This window comes from Bubalus bubalis, chromosome 8 (assembly GCF_019923935.1).
Source record: "Bubalus bubalis isolate 160015118507 breed Murrah chromosome 8, NDDB_SH_1, whole genome shotgun sequence".
Taxonomy (NCBI): Eukaryota; Metazoa; Chordata; class Mammalia; order Artiodactyla; family Bovidae; genus Bubalus; species Bubalus bubalis.
The window spans coordinates 48,374,914-48,396,846 of record NC_059164.1 but is presented as its reverse complement, the minus strand read 5'-3'; the positions used below and the strand labels follow the sequence as shown (position 1 = coordinate 48,396,846).

The window sequence follows — 21,933 nt, the reverse complement described above, 5'->3', positions numbered from 1 at the left end:
TGCCTAGAATTTACTCCAGACACACTTCCTGACCTTGAGCAAATAATTAAACTCTGTGCCTTAATATCGTTGGCTGTAAAAAATGGGGCTAAAAATAGTAGTTATTACATAGGATTCTTGGAAGATTAAGTGAGTTAATTAATGCATGTGATGTCCTGAAGTGCCTGGCCTACTGTAAGTATTCAACTGCACTACTGCTATTCTTAATTGATCACCTAAATTACTGTGCCAGACACTTTACATGCTTTTTACACTCCCACTTCTCCTGAGTGATGATTAAGTGAACATTTTAAATGCCCATTGGTGTTTGCAAATAGAATATAAATGAAAGATCATGATTATTAATTATTGCTAATCTGCTATTAATGAATATGACATCTTAGAAGTGACTTTGTGAAGTCATGTACACTGAATGCAAATACTTGGCTAAAGGAGAGAGATCATTGAAATAGTAATCAGAACACCAAGGATATATTCAGATTCCAGAGGGACACTGTAATAGTAGCTAAGAAGCACTTTGTACTTTACAGTGTGTGAACAGTATTCACATTCATTGTTTTATTTGAACCTTCCACAAAAATTATGAAGAAAAGAGAACAAGTGTTATTATCAGCACTTTACATATGAGGAAACTGGGTAAGCACAGCCAGGAAATCAGTCCAGTTTTCAGACTGCAAATCCCCATCACATCATTCTGCCTATGGCGTTTAGAGGCTAGAACAAAATAATAATAGCAGGCTTCTGGGTACTTTGGTATAAAATGCAAATTGTATCACTCATTTTATATTTTACACATATAATGTTCCTAGCTAACTTTCTGATTTATAAAAGCTGCAGAATATGAAATAATAGTGCTCCTTCGAAATTAGAACTAAAACTGTATTAACACTTAAAAAACATGAACAGCAATTTAAAAAGAATTGAATGGACCCAGTTAACCCAGTTGTAATAAGTTTTACATCAGAAACAGATGTTTATAGGAGCTGAACATTTTAGTAAATGTTATTTAACTGCTCTAAGTCCATGCAGTATAAACACAGACATATCCTCTGTGACTTCAGTGTTTGCCTGACACAATCTCACTTTAAATGGAAACCCACTCTCCATCACGGCTGCAGTTGGCTGTAGCTGATTAGTGGAGCTCAGGGCAGAGTCCAGGGCTTGTTTGCTAAGAGTTTCCCGTGAAAGGTTATTGTTATCAATGCAGGGAAATATATCTTGCTTTACTTGTCTCAGAACTGTATTTGCTCAAGGAGCCTTCATCCATGGATAACTATTGGAGGTATCATGAGCGATGCTTTGTAAACCAATGTAACAATACAACTGGGATCTGAGATGTTTTGCAGGAAGCTTATATTGATCTAAATGCACACTGTAATGTAGCTATACTAGCAAAATCATATCAGATTTATCACTATCATTGGACTAGTTTTACAATCTTATATCAAATCCAGGCAGCATTGCTTTTCAACATTAAGATAACAGATTGCAAGGTATTCAGTGGTGCTAAATTCTTGCTAGTCATACTTGAAAGGCACAACTCAGCCTAGAATGCATTCATTCATTCATTGACTTGCTCAACAAATACTGACCACTTGATATATGCTGTGAAAAGTGTTTGATCCTGGTCCTAGAACAGTGAACTAGTCATTGTCCCTGCTCTGGGTCTGGGTGAGAGTTTCCGGTTGGGAGGGCGGATGGAAACAGGAGGAATCAAACACTGGAGAAGCACAGACAATCTCACCTAACCCTGACCTTGGGGATGAGAAATGACTTTCTGGAGGGAAGGATGGGGATGAAGGGAATGGTTCAGGCAGAGGGAACAGCCAATTAGAAGCTTCCAAGGTGGGAGATTATGGGTGATGAGAAACAAAGAAAACTTGGTATAGCTGGAGTCTAAATTCTGAGAAATGGTAGTAATTAAGCAAGATGTGGGGGAAGGGGCCATTGGGGCCTTGCTAAGGAATTTGGACTTTTTCCTGAGGATACATGGATGCTGTTGAAGGCTTCTAACCAGGTGGGCAACATTCTGACTTGCTTAATTTCGATTTCAGGTTTCAGGCCCCTATCACACCTAGCAGGCAGACTTTCCAAGATACCATTGGAGACTCCTTTGGCGTTGCCATTGTTGGCTTTGCAGTGGCCTTTTCTGTGGCCAGCGTCTACTCCCTCAAGTATGATTATCCCATTGATGGCAATCAGGTAAGTATACAACAGACAATGGGTCTAATTAGGCAACTTGAAATACTACTTTGCATACATAATATTGATGGTGCTGCATCTAAAAAAGATTCCTCCTTGCTCTCCTGTCAGGAGTTGATCGCCTTGGGAGCAAGTAACATATTTGGTGGATCGTTCAGAGGATTTGCAGCAAGTACCGCTCTCTCCAGATCAGGGGTCCAGGAGAGTACAGGAGGCAAAACTCAGGTCCTGGGGGGTCTTTGCTAAGAGGCCCATCTTTGCTTGAGTCAATGGGGATTTGGAACCCTGGGGGAAAGTTGAGTTTGTGATGAGAATGTTCTCCTTTCCACAGATAGCTGGCCTTATCTCTGCTATCATTGTGCTGATTGTCATCGTTGCCATCGGATTTCTCTTGGAGCCTCTACAAAAGGTAGCACTCATCCCTCGGGCTGACATCTCTCTCCTTTAGATGATGAATCGAGGGCTCTGGTTCTTAAACTCAGGAGGGATAAACTAAACTAGGGAAAATGAGTATCCACAAACTCTCAAGTACTCTTCTTCGCCAATATTCCATGGGCCAAAAATATTTCTTTCTCTCCTGGCACTATTTTATAAATGTTAGGAATGCAAATACCCAACAATGCTACTCTTAAAACTCTACACTGCCTTATCAGTTCTACTCTGCTGATCAACTCTACTCTTCAGTCTCTATGTGTTTACCCCAGATATGATTAATGTTTAGATTGGAAGGCACCCTGGCACTGAAGCTTCCATATGGGTTGACTAAAGTGAAGATTTTCTTAAAGGTTGATGCCATTGAGGCCTGTATGGAATTCAGAGAATGGTACTACCAACCACACAACTTGTTCTTAGGAGTACGCCCTGCAGCTCCCAGAGTGTGGTTTGACTCCAAGACCAAAACGGTCAGATTGATGGATGGGAGCAAATGGCTAGACTTTGACCTGGCACCTTTACCCTCATGCTCCTCTGTCTGCCTCTCTGGAACTGTAATTTTTGAGGGTGTAGTGTTATGCTTTGTCCACAACTGCAGTACCCAGGTTACAAAAATAACAGCGGGCCCTAGGAAACACAGGATCTGTAGGAAACCAAATGGTGGTCAATATATTGTTCTTTGTGGTGTTAATGTGATTTTGAGGTAGTACAGAGGGCACTGGCTCTAGTCCTATAGACCTTCTTCCAATCTTGCTCTGCTGCTTATTATCTCTGTGCTTTAGGCAGATTATTTAACCTCTCTGAACCTCAAGTTGCTTATTTGTAAAATAGAGAGGGAAATAGCACCCACTTCACAGAGTTGTTGTGAAAATTAAATGAAATAGGGCATGTGAAGTATTAATATTTAGTCCAGGGTGTGGCACATGATAAACACTTAACCAATGATACCCTTTATTGGGGAGATTATTATTGTTGTTATTCTACAAACATCCAATTATACCTCTGACTACAGAGGACATAGACACAGGACACAGTCCACCAAAGTCTGTTGGTTTTTATCTAGGCCTTTTTCTTTGTTGGTTGGTAGCTGGAACATGAGTTTTATCCCAGGTTTCTGGTGTCCTAACATGGTTATCCCAAACCTGGCCAAACAGTGCACGGTACTTGTTGTCAAAATTATGCATTCTTACTATGCCAACCTGATTTCCAAAGGAATGGCATAAAAGGAGTCAAAAAGTCACCCCTGAAGAAATATTATGTGTAAGAATGTATATCTCAATAAAAATAAATGCACACACAACCCCCCTACATAGAGAATTCGGCCTGGTGTACTTCTTCCCGTGTGTATCCTTGGTCTCTACCTCACCCACTTCAATTTGGAGAAACTAAAAAAAAAGCAATTGCCACTTAAAATCCTATCTCTTTCGTGAATAAACGACACCAACAACATTGGCCAGGATGTTAATCAAAGGCCCTACTCTGTAAAGGATCCATCTGACAATTCTTAGATCACTGTGTCTATAATGTTTTTGTTTCATCTAAATAACTTTTATCATATGAAGGCAAAATAACCTTTCACGATAGCTAAGAACGAATGCTCCTTTAGCACTTACTAAGTATCAGCGGAGTTCTAAGCGTTTTTTTAATAGTTAATCCTTAGTATCAACTACAGTCAGGATAGCTGGTTCCTGGTAAAATGATCCCCCTTTCCCTGCCTGTGGCTTCTCAATGCTCTGTAATCTTTATTTTTTTTAAGGAGTTATTGTGTATGTATTTCATTGTAAACTGTTACAAATTTTTTTAATTAAAAAAATTTTAATCGACGTATAGTTAACTTACAATGCTGTTAGTTTCATGTGTACAGCAAAGTGATTCAATTATACATATATATTCTTTTTCAGATTCTTCTCCCTTATTAGAAGATACTGAGTATAGTTCCCCATGTTATACAGTAGGTCCTTCCTATTTGTGGGTGTTTAGTCACTAAGTAGTCACTAAGTAGTTTAAGTCGGACTCTTTTGAGACCCCCATGGATTGTAGCCTGCCAGCCTCCTCTGTCCATCGGATTTCCCAGGCAAGAATACAGGAGTGGGTTGCCATTTCCTTCTCCAGGGAATCATCCTGATCCAGGGTTCGCACCTGAGTCTTCTCATTGGCAAGCAGATTCTTTGCCACTGAGCCACCAGGGAAGCCCCTTTGTTATTTACCTAGTTTCAAATTGTTTTTCCATGGAATATTGACCAGGTATGAATTAATGAAAAGAAGAAAATAACATGTCTCCTTTGCAAGTTGCACTTGACTTGTGTTATACTAAAGTTCCCCAACGCAGGAGGCTTATTGTACAGAGTTCTATGAACCCTTCATCCAGCTCCCACAAGGGTGGCATCTTACACAGCTACACTGCAATATCAAAACCAGTACATTGACCCTGGAAGGACAGGTGCTGAAGCTGAAGCTCTAGTACTTGGGCCACCTGATGCAAACAACTGATTCATTGAAAAGACCCTGATGCTGGGAAAGATTGAAGGCAGGAGGAGAAGGGGAGGACAGAGGATGAGATGGTTGGATGGCATCACCAACTCAATGGACATGAGTTTGAGCATGTTCCAGGAGTTGGTGATGGACAGGGAAGCCTGGTGTGTTGCAGTCCATGGGGTCAAAAAGAGTTGGACACAACTGAGTGAGTGAACTGAATTGAACTGAAGCTTCTCCCTGAGTTGTTTTTTTTTTAACAAAGAGCAACACCCACTCCCTACTACAGTAAACAGACACACACTAGACTATCTCTGATTAGAAAGAATTGCTTTCAGTCACAGGTCTTCAGATCTGCCTTTCTCTGTCCCCAGGTACAGATGAGTAAGTGCTATCAGATGGCATGTCCCTGTCACTGTGGTGGACCAAAATCATACCTGGGGATAGGTCAGAGTTCCAGGGCTGCTGTGCTATGCATTGGCATTGTACAGGAAAAGGGTGTATCGTTTGATAGGCTTTGAGGCCCTTGAAAGGATTCACTTATCTACAGCCTTCACCTTTGCTTCTATATGGTTATTGGATTATCTCAAAGTACATCTGCTCTTTCCACAGTCTGTCCTGGCAGCTTTAGCACTTGGAAACTTGAAAGGAATGCTGATGCAGTTTGTGGAAATACGAAGATTGTGGCGAAAGGATAAGTATGATTGTGTAAGTAGAGGTGATATTATCTGAGAGAAGAATTGGAATTGCATTTTAATGCTGATGTAAAATGTATATTTATATTGTAAACAAAGGGAAATTTTGTTTCTATCTACCTGTTCAAATAACCTAAGTTTGTTTTATTTATTTAAGTTTTATCTTGAAACTGCACACTCTAATGATTATTCTCTGGGATTTTAATGAAAAAGGATGAGTTACTTACAAGTAGGAAATAGTCCATGAAGCACAAAGAGAAAACTTCTTAGATCTCTTCTTAAAATTCTTGTAGTTATCTCTAATGCCACAGAAACTCTGAATCTTACGGTATTCATTGCTTCTGGTCTTCATTACCTCATATGGCAGTGTCCAAAGAATCTATGAAGAGCTCAAATTCTGAACATTCCTTTTGGAAACACTCTGTAAAGGCTCCCCTCACTCTCAACAAGCCTTGCTCTGAGAAGCTGTGTCCCTAAATTACATCAGGGTCAAAGTCTGCGGTGTAAAAAGGCTTGTTAACATAGCCTATGGTTCTTAACAAGCATAAAGTAATAAGCCAGGTTTAGTTTTGCTGCTGCTAGATCAGTGTTTGGGACTTTTACACTTTGGGGACATGCTAGGAGTCTGGTACAGATGAAAGTGTTAGTCGCTCAGTCGTGTCCAACTTTTTGTGACCTTATGGACTATAGCCCACCCACTAGGCTCCTCTGTCCATGGAATTCTCCAGGCAAGAATACTAAAGTGGGTAGCCATTCTCTTCTCCAGGGCATCTTCCTGACTCAGGAATTGAACCCTGGTCTCCTGCATTGCAGGCAGATTCTTTACTAGGTGGGCCCCCCAGGGAAGCCCCCGGCAGAGATAGTAGCCTTTCATTAAATCAGCAGACCAAAAGTAAGATATTAGTCCAGATTCTACCGATTAATAACAAACAGCAACTGGTTCTGGAATTTTAGCTGGGACAGATTCAGTCATTTCCTTAACTGGTTCAGGGATGGTATTAGAAAATGGATACACTCTCTTGGGATTTTTGAAAAGATTTGCTTGTGCTTCTGCAGCTTCTGAACCTGAGCCAGCAGAATGACCAGAAGGCAGCTCCCTTCTACTGTGTACTCCTGACCTCTGCTTTGGGCCCTAGAAGTTCATGCTTTCTTATAGCTCTGAACCTAGGACACTGTATTTGAATCAGAGTAGTAAACGGTAATATATGTGTTGCTTTTTTTTGACAGCTAATCTGGGTCATGACCTTCATCTTTGCCGTTGTCCTGGGGCTCGGTTTAGGCCTGGCAGCTAGCGTGGCATTTCAGCTCCTGACTATTGTCTTCAGGACTCAGTTGTAAGTGCTCATTGTGGTCTGCATCCTTGCAGGCCTTTGACTGCAAAGTCAAAGGCAGGCTTTGACTTGCCTGAGTCAGAGGAGGAAAAAACCTGTCACTGGTTAGGGGGAAAGCAGTTTAGTTGATAAGTATGCAAATCTATCAAGACTGGCCAGACTGGGACTTCCCTGGTGGTCCAGTGGTTGACTCTGCACTCTCAGTGCAGGGGGTGTGGGTTTGATTCTTGGTTGGGGAACTAAGATCCCACAAGCCTTACAATGCAAACCCCACCCCCCTAAAAGAAAAGAAAAGAAGATTGGCCAGTCTATTCTGCCTCACTCCAAGGCCTGATGGCAAAAGATGGCCCAACCTTACATCAGCTGAATCCTACCAGTTGTTGGTCTGCTTCCTTCTTTGACAACAATTCAAATAAATCATAAATCTCTGAGTCTGTTTACCCAGCTGTAAACTGGAAGTAATTCTGAGCAAGTTTACTGTCTTTGCCTCAGACTTGTTAAACACAGGGTAAGTGTTCCTGAGAAGATTCTGAGATTCTGTGTGTCTGAGGGAGGGTTGTTTCTCTGGGCAGGTTGTTAGATTGGACTCCCACCTGGAAATCATGGAGCTGGATTTAGAGAACTTTTCAAAGGCCCCTTTCAACCTAAAATGCCACAAAAGCCACTTAGAAGTCTTGATTTTTTAACAAAATTCAAACAGATTTCCCGTCCAAACATCTTCTGGATTCTTAAATCTGTTCTAAAATATCACCACCATGTGGTCACTCAGTTTTTGATGGATTATATGACGTGACAGAGAGAGAAAGCTTCTTGGGATCTAAGGTGTTCTAGAACAGAAGGTGTTATCATACTTAAATTTGATGGACTGATGGAATACATTTACACTGAGATGTTCCCACACTCTTCTATTCACTTATTTCATTCATTTCTTGGGGACTCATCAAACATAAGAGACAAACTGAGCGGTTGTAGGCAAGTCATAATACTTCTCCATGTCCTCATCCATACAACAAGGTTATTGTATCTGCCTTATTTCACCCAATAACTGTAATATGCAGAATCAAAATGGCAAAGGCATATGGAAGTGCTTTGTAAACTGGATGTGGGAGATGGGAGAGGAGACAGTTTCGGAGCTGTGTCAAACAAGGTGTTTGCCCTCCAGGGCATGATGGCATGAGAATTTTCCAATCTTTAAATTTTGGAAAAGTGAGCCTGCTTTGGGATGCTAGGAAAACACCAGCGTTAGCCTTATAGGCTTAATAAATATGCATGAATGATTCACTTGGTGTTGATTTTCTCTACAGTCCCAAATGCAGCACGCTGGCTAATGTTGGAAGGAGCAACATCTATAAGAATAGAAAAGATTATTCTGAAGTAAGGTTCATTTTTTTACTCTTATTTGCTAAGTAATATTAACATAAATCTAATGGGCACCATCTAATATGATTTATCTGCCTTACAGATATATGAACCAGAAGGCGTGAAGATTTTCAGATGTCCATCTCCTATCTACTTTGCAAACATTAGTTTCTTTAAGCAGAAACTTATCGATGCTGTAAGGTTTGGGGTTATTAATTTTTTTTTAATTCCACTGAATACCTAGGAATGAAATGCTTATTCTATAACAAGCAGGAGGGTCACTGATTTTACACATACTGCAGATGTGTAGTGTTCATATTTTTGTATCCTTTGTCTCAGGTGGAACTATCTTATAAGGGGTCCATTAACATGTTAGGAAATGAGACTCTTTATATAAGGTCCAATATAGAGACTCTTTTTATTATATATTGCTGTAAAGTAAAAAGACTTACCATAAGATAGATGGTCTCCTATAGATTTTCCTTGGGAATCAACTTCAGAAACAATATTTGACTGTATCATTGAAGAGATTCAGGATAGCAAGTGAATACTTAGAAATGAATAAATAAAATATAAATGAATATTTAACACTAAATAACAACTAGTGTCCCTGGTGGACTGGAAAGAAGCTGACAAAAAAGCAGACTTTAAGGTTAAGAAACAAAAGCTCAGCACTCTTTCATGTTCCTTCTGGTCCACTCTGTCCCTCACATAGAGCTTGCCTTAAGCCCTAACTATTTTTAGTCATCTGTTATGCATCAAATATCTTTCTACCCGTTTTTTTGTTTTTTTTTTTTTTTACAAAAATGGGATCAGATTGTCTATCTTGCTTTAGATACTGTTCTTTTCACTTAATCTAGTATCTTTTCATCTCACTACATTTTTTGGTCAAGGGTTTTTTATTATATAATTTGATCCTCCTTATTACTCTGGGCTTCGCAGGTGGTGTTAGTGGTAAAGAACCCTCCTGCCAATGCAGGAGACATAAGAGATGAGGATTTGATCCCTGGGTCAAAAAGATCCTCTGGAGGAGGAAATGGCAACCCACTCCAGTATTCTTGCCTTGGAGAATCCCATGGACAGAGGAGCCTGGCGGTCTACAGTCCATGGTGTTGCAAAGTCAGACAAGACTGAAGCCACTAGGCATGCACACACGTACTTATTACTCTGGAGCTAAATATTACTGCAGTAAGAACACATTTGTTTTGGAAAGGAAAAAATGAAGGTTACCCTCAGATCTAATACTAAAATTATTAAAAGTTCATATAATAGATATTATAAAGTATAATTGTATAAATTCTAATAGAATAAAAAATATCTAGAAGCAGGATACTAATTAGATATGACTCATATTCAACAAATGGGAAAAAATAAAATGAAATTCCCTAAGGGTTGTGTGGAAAGAAAACAAAAACTTCAAATACAGTTTAGATCCATTTGTGGATACTCGAGGAATAAGACCTGAATGGTACAGAGGTTTCTGAATGTTAGTTAACTGCATACGGAGTAGCAGACCATAGGTCTGATACAATGCCCTCAATGATGATGTTAAATTTTGAGTTTCAATGCAAATTTTAATTTTAATGTAAATATCTTTCATATATGTCCCAGTCCCTCAACCCATCCCATTTAATTATGCTATAACTATCCCATTTAATTAAGTAGAATTATACTATAGCTAGAATTAGGTTATATAGGTAGAATTATGCTATACAAGTAGCAGAATATTCAGCATTCTTGTAACACAGCAATGGTTTTTCAGATTGGCTTTCGTCCACTTCGAATTCTTCGCAAGCGCAACAAGGCTTTGAAGAAAATCCGAAAACTGCAGAAGAAAGGCCTGCTACAAGTAACACCAGTAAGCTTCTTTCTCACATTTCTACATATTACAGCTAAAACCTTAGTAAAATGTAGTTCAAGTGGTTGGTTCCATTCCTTTTAATGAAATGGCAGATAAACAAGGTACTTCGTGTGTCGATCAATGTAATATTTTTAGGGGTCTCTTTAAAATTGTATTCTCCAGGGAAAATTTTTATTCTCCAAATAAAATAATTAAAATCCCATCTCTTGAGCCAATTTTGACTCTATGCTTCAGAAATTCACTGGTTTACCTTGACATTCAGTGCTTTTCTTGGTCAGAGTTTTTATGCATATGAGTATCCTCTCTTGCAGAAAGGATTTATATGTACTGTTGATGGCTTTAAAGATTCTGATGAAGAGCTGGACAATGATAAGATTGAAGAGCTGAATCAGCCCATCAATACCAAAGACCTGCCTTTCCAAATAGACTGGAATGCTAATCTTCCTCTCAACATTGTGGTCCCTAAAATCAACCTCCACAGCCTCATTCTTGACTTTTCAGCAGTGTCATTTCTTGATGTTTCTTCAATGAGGGGTCTCAAAACGGTAATTTTTTTCCTGAATGAAAACAACTAATCAGTGACTAAAGGTTAAAAAAAAAGTTGTATTTGTGGACGGATGTTCCTTTAGATAACACATGCATGCTTAAGCAGAAGTAAAATTTAATCTTAGAATATTTCATGGAGGGAGTGCAGGTGGGGTGTGTTTGGTGAACTCTTTAAAAGTGCATTTCCCATGAGACTGCATATAATTTCTAACATATGCTTATAGACAATACTGCTCATAATCCTATTAAATTCCAATTCTGCTGTGCTTCAAATCCTTTGGGGTGTTCTATCTAAATTGTCCTGAAATAGAGATCTTGCAAGAAAGTAGAATAGTGGTCCTTTTATTTTTATCCTCATCTGTCATAAGCCAATGAACTTTAACTTGGCTATATAACAGTTTGTCTTTTTTTTTAAAGTTAGATATATGAAAGAATTTGTCACATATGATTTTAAAAAACAGAACTGGAACAATCTGGTTGCAAGCTGTTTCCTTACCGCAGGTTTGTCAACGTTTCTAAAAGAGTTTCTAACAGAAATGCTGAAACAGATATAAAGAAAATTTAAGAATGCCACATCCCCCTCTTTTGCTTTTTTTTTAAACAGAAATCTGCCTACATAAAAACTGAGCTAAGATCTATTAAGTATAGGTGAACTGGATATAAAATTAGAAAACAGGATTAATTTCATCTCCTTCAAACTTAACCTTTTAAAAAAATCTTATTATCACATGACCTTTGAGACTTTGCTTTGTTTGCTTTTGTCTATTTATTTTTGTTTTGAAGGAGAAATACACATAACATTTATTTTTTGATCTTGGCATATAGCACAAAGGACAGGGACTCTACATTAGGTTTCCTGAAGGTCCTAATTCTTACTTCAGCCCAGTACAGGCTCCAAGTTTTTACTGATGATAATAATAGTGATATTATCACTATTGATATTAATGTAAACGGGACAAGCTACTTTCCTTACCTTTTATAACCTTACTCACATCACTACTGGCATTTGTTATGAGTCTAGAGACCAGGAAAATGGATCAAGATTCTTTGGTGCTAGACACATTCAGGCACTGTGGACAGGAATAATGAACAACATACGGGTTATGGGTTTTTTTAAACTTTTATATAGATAGAAAGCTCTAGTAAAGATCATTCCATAGAAGAAACTGTTTAAAAATTACATCAGAGTTCCTCTTGTGAATCAGAGCAGACATTTTTTCATTATACTTCCTTCAAGAATCATCATCTTTAACTTTTTACTGAAGAGGAGAGTTCTTTCCTGTAGACTTCTGTCATAGAGCCTTGTTATTAATTTTAGTATCTCTATAGTATTATCTCTTTTCAAAATGTAAAGGGCTCTGAAAGCAACATATTAGCATAAGACACAATTATGATAGTTTTCTTTATGTTTCTGACAAGTGAAACTGTTACCTAAGGAAGATCTGCTTTCTTTTTAACAGATTCTGCAAGACTTTATCAGGATCCAGGTAGATGTGTATATTGTTGGAACTGACGGTAAGTTGTTTTATTTTCTGATAATCCCTTTACTGCTAGCTCTCAATCTAGACAGCTTCTCCAAAGAACAGGCATTTTTTATGATCACCAAGTAGGTCTAATTTGTAGATTTCCAACAGCAATCTCCAGGGAAATAGCATCTTTATATTTGAGTTGTGTTGAGTCTCAGTGAACTCCTGGAGTTGGTGATGGACAGGGAGGCCTGGCGTGCTGCGATTCATGGGGTCGCAAAGAGTCGGACACGACTGAGCGACTGATCTGATCTAATCTGACACATAATTAACTTTACAATTTGAATTCTAGTTTAACAGGCAGCAAAGGACTGAATATGTAACCACAGTTTACTGTAAACTTCCTTAAAAAGTAGGTTTGTTTACTCTCTTCCTTGCCTCCATTGAATTAGCAGCCCATAATTACCTGGTTTCTGCTTCACTTCACTGAGGCTGCCCTTGCCAAGGTCATCAGTGATATCCACGTTGTCAAAGATCAACCACCCCCATCCCAGCCTCATTCTCTTGTAGCTTTAACAGCGGGCTCTTTCTTTGGCCTCTGTCTCCCTGACTTTTGAAAGACCTTTCTTCTGAGTCCCTTCCCACCACTCTCAGAGCTCTGCAGTATCTCACTCACATTGGTTCCTATCCACACTGCTATCTATATGTTAATGAACCCACAAACTGTATCTCCAGCTCAGACCTTTTTTCTGAGCAGCAGACCCATGTATTCAACCATCTGGATGTCCTCCAACTACCTAAGATACACACATTCAAAACTAAATATATACATCCCCCCAACTACTTCTTCTTTTCTATCTTGGTCACTGCATCACCACATACCCACCCAGTTGCCCAAAGTACAAACTTTGGAACCATCTTTAATCTCTCCTCCCCATTCCTCTATATTCGGTGAGTCACCATGAATATTTCATATTGAATCAGTCTCTTCCTCTCCAGTTCTACAGCTTTAATCCAGCTCCTTATCATTTCTCATCTAAGTCCTCTGAAAGAACTAATCAGTGTCCTTGTCCATCCCTAGAAGGTTCTCCCATCCCATTTTCTGACTCATCCCATTAATCTTTCTCATGAAGCTTATAGTCCAGTGGGAAAGCCTGATAATAAACAAAGATATTTCAGGTAATGATAAATGCTGTGAAGAAAAAAATCAGGGTTAAGACATAGAGCAATAGGGGTAATGCTATTTTACATAGGTGATTAAGGATGTCCAGAAACTCAACATTTGAGCAGAGACTGGAATGAAGTGAATGAATCAATCTTAAAAGTGTCGGGGAGAAAGCATTTTAGGGACGGGAGGACAAGTGAAATTGAGGGAGGTATGAAACTGGCATTAATTTTTCTCTGTACTGGCTCCTGTCCATAAAATCTACAGATATACTCTAGTTTCAAGGGTTCCTTATAATTAAAAATATCCTCTTAATCTCAGTAATCCATTAAACAATTTTACTCTTCCATCATCCTAGGTCTCTTGAAATCATCTCATCCTGCTGCCTCTGCTGCCTGGCATCCCTCTAGGTCCTTAACTAAGATCATCACCCTTGCTCACTGAGTGCCACCTGCATCCTGACGACCACAATGCCCTCATCTCCCTCTATTGCAGCTACTGCTAGGTCTTGTCCTTGTTGCAAGTTTCCCTGTGAACAGACTTCCCCACCTCCATGCTTTCATACCTTCTCTTCCTCCTCTCTCCCCAAATTCTAGGCATTCTTTTAAATGGTATCTGCTTCATTAACTTTCCCAGAATCCTGCCAAGAGGAAACAATCTTTACCTTTCTATGAATTTCCATAGCACATGATCTGTGCCCCTCTTATTCATTTGACAACAATGTGAGGACCTACTATATGCTAGGCATTATTTTAAGAACCAAGAAAAAACATTAATTTAAAAAATTAGATTGCTTCCTGCCTCTATGATTCTACACTTTTCATTAAGATAGTATATATGTGCTCTGTCTTCCTCGAGGGCAAGATTCATGTCTAATTTATCTTTTGATCCTACCCAGCCAGAGCTTTGCATATAATAGACATGAGGCAATATTTGATTGACTGATCTGAGCCAACGATGCAGGTTAGTTCTTCCAAGAATAGTAGTAATTCCTCAAAGATTACTGGAAAGGTAATGGAGGGAGCCAAGGAAGATGTTTTCTGATGGTATCCAGAAGCTTTAGTAAAATGGACTACAGTAAGCTAATTGGTAAATTCAGAACCATGACATTGGTCCGTGACTATATGTTCTATTTTGGCAGAACCTCCATTTTTAGTAATAAGCCACCTTTGAAGCTCCTGTTATTAACAAGAGAAATTAACCCACAAGGCTCCTGCCTAAAAGTGTTTCTCATTTGATCCTTTTTGTTTACATAAAGGTATTCTACATGTAATTTTATTAGAAAGATGCCCGTCAGTTCCAGAAGACATTGTACTAATGGTACGCTAATATTGTACTAGGGCAACTCCCAAACACTTTACCAAACATCAGTGAAATGCACATTTGAAAACAGACATTCAAGTCCCCAACCTCAAGGAGAAACCCATGGTCAAACACTTAACTTCTTTCTGTTATTCTTTTTTTCCTCTCTTCAGATGACTTCATTGAAAAGCTTACACGGTGTGAATTTTTTGATGATGAAGTCAAGGACTCAATATTTTTCTTAACAATCCATGATGCTGTTTTGCATATTTTGATGAAGAAAGATTACAGTACTTCAAAGTTTAATCCCAGTCAGGTATCAACTTTTGGGCAACTTTCACATTTGTATAAACCACCACCTGTACTTCTTAAATTTCTCTTTATTTTTCAATATTAGAAAGCATATTCCTAATTCTTAATTCCATGCTGGTTTTCTCAGGAAGTAGAAACAAAACTTGATGATTTCACCATCAATAAAAATGGAGGATTACGTAATCGGGAATGTCAGGTAAGAATCTTCAGCAGGTTTATGTACATACAGACAGTATGACAAAGAACTTTCAAAAATGCTGAGGCCTCTTCCAGCACGCTATAGAAAGTCCAGCACCTGTTTGAGCCTAGAAAACTGAAGTAATTCCAATCTAATAGGGACATTAGGGGAAAATAAACTCAGATCAATATAAAAAGAGATGGAAAACAGTGATACTAGACCTCTTAGTGCAATAATGAGCATACAGAAAGAGAATGTTTTATGTTTTCAAAGTATTTACAACCAAGATCTTATTCTGGTCTTGTCATAATCCATGAGGCAGGGAAGGAAATACTATTTCCAGCTACAGACGAATTCATGATGGAGCTGAGAAGCTAAGTACACTTCCTGACCCCTACAGGCATGGGAAGCCCCCAGCCAGGATCTAGCTCAGTGCTGAATGTTAGGTTCCTTCACTTCCTTACTAGAAAGAGTTGCTGAATCATTTAACTGTATAGTGCCATTCCATTCTACAACATTCATTTCTAGAATATTCAGTCCTTTAAAGGTCTGTCCTAGTTTGGGAAAAGCAGAACTACAAATCAAAATGAGTATCCCCTATAAAGCAAGTATATGGTAGGTGCATTACATTCATGATCTCAATCTTCACAACAACATGCAAAGAAGATATCTTCATTTCACAAATGAGGAAATTAGAAGGGCTCAGAGTTAAACTAATTTGCTTAGGGTCATGCACCAAATTGACAGCAACAGGATTTGAAGCAAGATCTGTCTGATGTCAAGATCTATGCTCTACAGACTATATTATACTGGCTCTATCCTTTCGTGAAAAACTATTGGAAGTGAGGGTCCCAAGGAAGAATCCAATGCTTGTCGTCTTCTCTCATATGAAGAAAGGTCTAAGAAGAGTATCAGAAAGGAATTTAAGTTAGAAGCAATGTATAGCATAAGATAACCTTGCATGATTATTAAGAGTTCAAATAGAAAAACCTTAGATAAAAAAGCCATTCCAGAAATTTAGATAGACCTGAGGGGTGAGGGAACCATGATTCTGCTTCCCGGAAAATTCACACCTAGCACCTTGTCTGAGGACTCTATAAAGAGAGCCTTACCAGAAACCCTCTGCCCAGCAGCTGACTCAGAACTGTCACCAAGTTTTAAGGGATAAAGTAAAGGAACAGAATTTCAATCCAATGTCTGATCAAAGCTTTAGAACCAACTGTCAGACAGAATGTAGTCAATACCATCCTGTATCTGTTTCTCTATATTAAAAAAAAAAAAACAAAAACAAGCATTTAACACAAGCCCCTTGCATTACTTAGAGGAAGATAAATCGGCGGTTGTGGTTATGCTGCCAGTGGTGATTCATGTAAAAGCTGAGTGTCCCTGGCCAGCACACATAAGCCCTTGGAGTTCGTGTGGCCCCTGACCCTGAAACAAATGTGAAGAAATAATTACTACAACACATTATATTATTTTGGTTAAATTAGGCCTTTGAAAAATACACTTCTACTACAACATGGTGTCACATGGGTCTACATTAACCAAATATCCCTGGAAAACGTTTGATCATTAAAATTGAAGACAAATTTTTTGGTGAATCTGGTAAATTCTAGCTCCCAATTTTAATCAGATTGATCATGTTTACTCCTTTTAAATACAAGATATGATTATTAAAAGGGATAGAACTTAACAAGTCTTTTAAAACAAGAACGTTCTCTTTTCTTCCAGGTACCAATTGAAACAAAATTCTAAACAAAACGTAATTCAGAGAGATCCTCATCCATCACATAAAGAACTTTATACCCAGAAAGTTACTGATAAGTTCATACATTGTATGAAGAATATTTCTGACAGAAATTATGTTTCAAACTTTGGAACGAGATTGTTCTAGCATGGTATATTTTTCACATATCTAGTAACCAATTATGTAAATACTTTTAATTTTCTACCTTGTAGATTTATCAAAAGAAAATTATTTTGTTTATAAGTATTTTTATAGCACTGACAGATTTCCATCCAAGTCACTACTTTTGTGCATAGTTTGCAGTGCATTTGCACCATTGCTTTGAATCTTGTAATTTATATAGTTCATACTAATATATATTCATTTAAAAAAATCAATTGTACAATAGGTGTGTCTTGCTTTATTAAGTTTCTTATTAGCTTTCTGAAACATGCTCACAGTCCTCTTTACAGTGATCTGACTGGAAACCTGCTACATGAGAATCCTTCTAACCTTTCTGCAATGAGACTTATATTTTATAAATTTGTTATTTATTTTATGTAACAGAAATTAAACATCATCACCAACAGTAAAAGATTCAGTGGCCTCTGTTCAACATAAAGCCACTCTGTTAATGGGAAAAGTTGTGCCAATTGTTTTAGATCCCACTTCTAAATGTTTATTGTCAAAGTACTCTTTCATTCTTTATTAATAGTCTTACTGAGAGGGCTTGTCTACTTGACTTAAAACCAATTACAGAAAAGTAAAACAAAGGTTTATTTACATATCTTCTCTTAATTAAAAACTAGAATCTCAACACTCTTTACAGCAATGTATCTTAAACTTTTTGAGTCATGGACATCTTACAGAGCCTCACGTACCCTATGAACTTTGGGGAAAAAATACACATACACATTTGTGTATGATGCTCTATGAATCTCAGGTTAAGAGCTCTTCCTTTATAGAGGGCAGGGAGTAGAAACTGAAAACATGAGCCTATTTAATTGATCGTTTGCCTTGGGAGTGGGACAAATGCCTTACATACAACTGACATGTCTGCATCTTCCCAAGCAAAGGTGCCCTCTATGCTCTTCTTGCCAACCAAAAGGAACAAGCATTCCAATTACCGCACTTCCATCACAATCCATTCAACCATAACATCTTGAGGTTCACTTTCCTCATCCTTAAATGTGCCTCTAAGGTGAATATGCTTTGAGTAAGAGGTATGCATGGAGCTGGGCCTTGACTTGCCTGCCTCAGAGCGAATACTGGAAATTGACTAGGACAAAAACTCTGATCTTTGATTTAGGAAGAGGCCAAGAGATTGGTGCTGGGAGATAAAAATAAAACTTACACAAATCAGAGCAAGACTGAAGGGGAGAGGACATCCAATGATCAACTGGGAGACAGAACCACTTGTTAGGAAGCAGCTATATTACTGAAATTAAGAAAGGCTGGAGCTCATACATGCCAAGCAGGTTTATCTTCAAAATCATTTTCTAACTTGTGCATGTGATACATATTCTTGTTTAAACACAGTAATTTCTCACTGAGAAACGTAATGTCTTAAATGCAAGCTTGACCACCAACAAAGAGGAATATTTCATATTTGCCTGCCATCTTCACCTGGACATCTACATGCCAAAACTGATCTACTGATCTCCCCCTCATAAGCTCTACTAGCATCTTTCCACCCCAGTTAATGCCAACTCCACAGCTTTCCAGCTGGTCAAGCTAAAAAATCTGCCAGGAAATTCAACTGACTCTACCTTATATGTAGAACCAACTCATTTAATTCTCAAAAAAGTCCCCATAAGGTAGGTTCTATGTTTATCCTCATTTTTCAGAAAAGCAAAATAAATCAAGGGTCAAAGATTAAATAATTAGTCTAAATTGCATATACTTGCTAGTTCTATAGGTAGTAGAACCAGAGTTCAGTCCAGACAGTCTTGACTCCAGAGCTCAGGCTCTTAAACTTTAGGAAATATTCTCTCTCCAGAGAAACAAAAACCTATCTCAAATCTGATCTAGCACAAGGCAGGACTAAACTCAGGAACAATATAGATGCATTCTACAGATATGTTCCAAAGTCACTTATTTAGCATTGCACAATTAAAAATACCCAGAAAAGCAATTAGAAAACATTAATTCCAGAATCAAACAAATTATCTCTCATTATGGTTGTTTATATATATATTACATTTTTGTAATATTTTTTAATGTTTTTTTTTCCACCTGGCCACCGTATTTTGAAAAAGAACATAAAATTTTTTGAGGAAAACTTAGGGACTACTAAATTTAAGGGTTAGAATATAAGCTCCTAGTCTGAAAGCAAAGAAATAACATTTCTTCAAAGATCAGAGAAAAGGAATGAAGTTTCCTTTTGAAGGGATCTTGATTTTTTTTTTTAATTCACTTAAATTTAAAATCCAAATGGACAAACTCAAAAATCAATAGTTCAATGTTAAAAAACTAAAATAAAACTCCTGATTTACAATTAAATAAATTATTTTCTAAAAAAAAAAAAGAATATAAGCTCCTAATTGGCAGGGATCATATCTATTTTGTTCATCATTATATACCCGTGTCCATCATATAGGTGTTCAATTTACATGTAGAAATTGAACCCACTCATTACATTCCTTTGCTCAGAACTTCACAATGGCTTGCTATGTCAGAGGAATAAGGTCCAAGTCTTTACAATGGCCTAGGAAGCCTGTGATCTTTCCATTCCACAGTCATTACCTCTCTGACCTCTTCTTACTACTCACTCATTTGTGCTATTCCTCAGATAATACCAGGCTTCTTTAAAGCCTTCAGATTCTGTCCTCTGCTTGGAAAGTTCTTCCACATATAATATATGTGGTTAACTCTTACCTACTTCAAATCTTTGCTCAAATGTCAACTTTTCAATGAATTCTATCCAGACTGCTCGATTTAAAATCGCAAACCTACATAAAAATCGCAACACCACATTATTCTTACTTTCCTGACAAGTGTGATTTTATCACACTTCTAGCATGTTGTATAATTTAATGAAATTTATTGGTCATCTGTCTCTAAAGACTTGTGCATCCCAAGTGATTAGAATGGTGTCTGATCAAGTATCATACATATCATGTATCACTTATACGCAAAACCTAAAAATAGAAAAAATGAACTTATAAATCAGAAAGAGAACAAACTTAGTTACCAGTGAGGAAGGGCAGTGAAAGCTGCTCAGTCTTGTCTGAGTCTTTGCTACCCCATGGACTACACAGTCCATGGAATTCTCCAGGCCAGAATACTGTGAATGGGTAGCCATTCCCTCCTCGGGGGGATCTTCCCAACCCAGGGATAGAACCTGGGTCTCCCGCATTGCAGGTGGATTCTTTACCAGCTGAGCCACCAGAGAAGCCCAGGAAGGGTAGGGGTACGTACAGACTGGGAGCTTAGATCAACACGTACACACTGCTATACTTAAGATAACCAACGAGGACCTACTGTATAGCACAGGAGCTCTGCTCAACATTCTGTAATAACCTAAACAGGAAAAGAATTTGAAAATGGATACATGTATATATGTAACTGAATCACTTTGCTGTATACGCAAAACTAATGTAACACTATTAATCAACAATACTCCAATATAAAATTTTTAAAATTTGAAGTGGCATCTAGCATATAAATGAATATATCTCACATGATGGATGTTCAGTACGTATCTGAGTACAGGCCACGAAATACTACACTTACCATGGATTATTAAGGTGCTTAACCAGAGCATGAAGCCTATTATTTAGTTGTTAGCTCTGCAACTAACATGATTTGTACACCGAAGTTATAATAGTGGTTATCTCTGGAAGGGAAAATTATGGTGGTGGTCAAGGGGATCTTTATTTGTAATATGACATATTTCTCCCCAAAACTTACTGCTTGTATAACTGAAATGAATACAAATTTTAAAACAAACAAAAAATTAAAAGGTTTTGAAAGCAACACATAGGAAGAAAAGTAAAAGGGAATAAGATTTTTCAATGTGAAGACAGAGAACAATTTCAAAGGTAGATTAACAGGAAAAAGTGAAAGTGTTAAGTCACTCAGTCGTGTCCAACTCTTTGTGACCCCACGGACTGTAGCCTACCAGGTTCCTCTGTCCATGGGATTCTCCAGGCAAGAATACTGGAGTGGGTTGTCATTTCCTTCTCCAGGGAATCTTCCCAACCCAGGGATTGAACCTGGGTCTCCCACATAGTAGGTAGACTCTTTACTGACTGAGCCACCAAAAAAGACTAGATTAATAAGAAACAGACTTAAATACAGGATTAAAGTTGGTGCTTACAACTAACTTAGAATAGAAAAAGGATATTCTGAAGACATACGCTCGATTTTTAGAAAGACGCGGTCCTGCCCAAGTGATAAAAACTCATGACCCACCACTGTTCATTTAAATCCTGTGATTCTGTAACACCTAAAATTTCAAATGGGAGATGAGGAAATTAAAAGTTTAATATTAAAATGTTGCTTTAACAATTCTGCCTTAACGGTTTTCCCCTCAAAGATAGAAAACTGAAGGGGCATGAATCAAAACAAAAAATGTTTGAAAATTCAAATATTTTTATTAGTATTATTACCAAGTATTTTAACTGGCTTACCTCTCTTTCCCTTTTAAGTCTAGTATATCCAATATTGCTTTATTAGATTGTGCATATATTGTAGTACGTAAAGTCTGCTTGGTCTAGGCCACAACTGAACAGATTACAATTACAAACCAGTAAAGAAAAATAAATCCACTTCAGTTAGAATATAGTATGATTATGTCAAGCCTCAATTAACATCAATATACCAATTTGATGGTTGATCTAATAATCAGAAAAGTGTATTTTGGTTTCAGGTACTTGAGATTT

The 21,933-nt window shown here is 37.9% G+C and overlaps 1 protein-coding gene across 1 annotated transcript in view; it reads left to right on the top strand.

Moving 5' to 3' along the window:
- SLC26A3 (solute carrier family 26 member 3) overlaps positions 1 to 17,445 on the top strand; it is a 31,678-nt gene extending 14,233 nt beyond the window's left edge. Inside the window, exons 9-21 of the mRNA XM_006046426.4 lie at positions 2,055 to 2,202; positions 2,314 to 2,427; positions 2,534 to 2,611; positions 5,719 to 5,814; positions 7,029 to 7,135; positions 8,437 to 8,506; positions 8,595 to 8,687; positions 10,254 to 10,349; positions 10,664 to 10,897; positions 12,359 to 12,413; positions 15,005 to 15,147; positions 15,271 to 15,339; positions 17,053 to 17,445. Of these exons, the coding sequence (XP_006046488.2) occupies positions 2,055 to 2,202; positions 2,314 to 2,427; positions 2,534 to 2,611; positions 5,719 to 5,814; positions 7,029 to 7,135; positions 8,437 to 8,506; positions 8,595 to 8,687; positions 10,254 to 10,349; positions 10,664 to 10,897; positions 12,359 to 12,413; positions 15,005 to 15,147; positions 15,271 to 15,339; positions 17,053 to 17,076 (1,327 nt within the window). The 3' untranslated portion in view covers positions 17,077 to 17,445. The remainder of the gene's footprint in view (positions 1 to 2,054; positions 2,203 to 2,313; positions 2,428 to 2,533; positions 2,612 to 5,718; positions 5,815 to 7,028; positions 7,136 to 8,436; positions 8,507 to 8,594; positions 8,688 to 10,253; positions 10,350 to 10,663; positions 10,898 to 12,358; positions 12,414 to 15,004; positions 15,148 to 15,270; positions 15,340 to 17,052) is intronic.
- Positions 17,446 to 21,933: the final 4,488 nt, after the last annotated feature.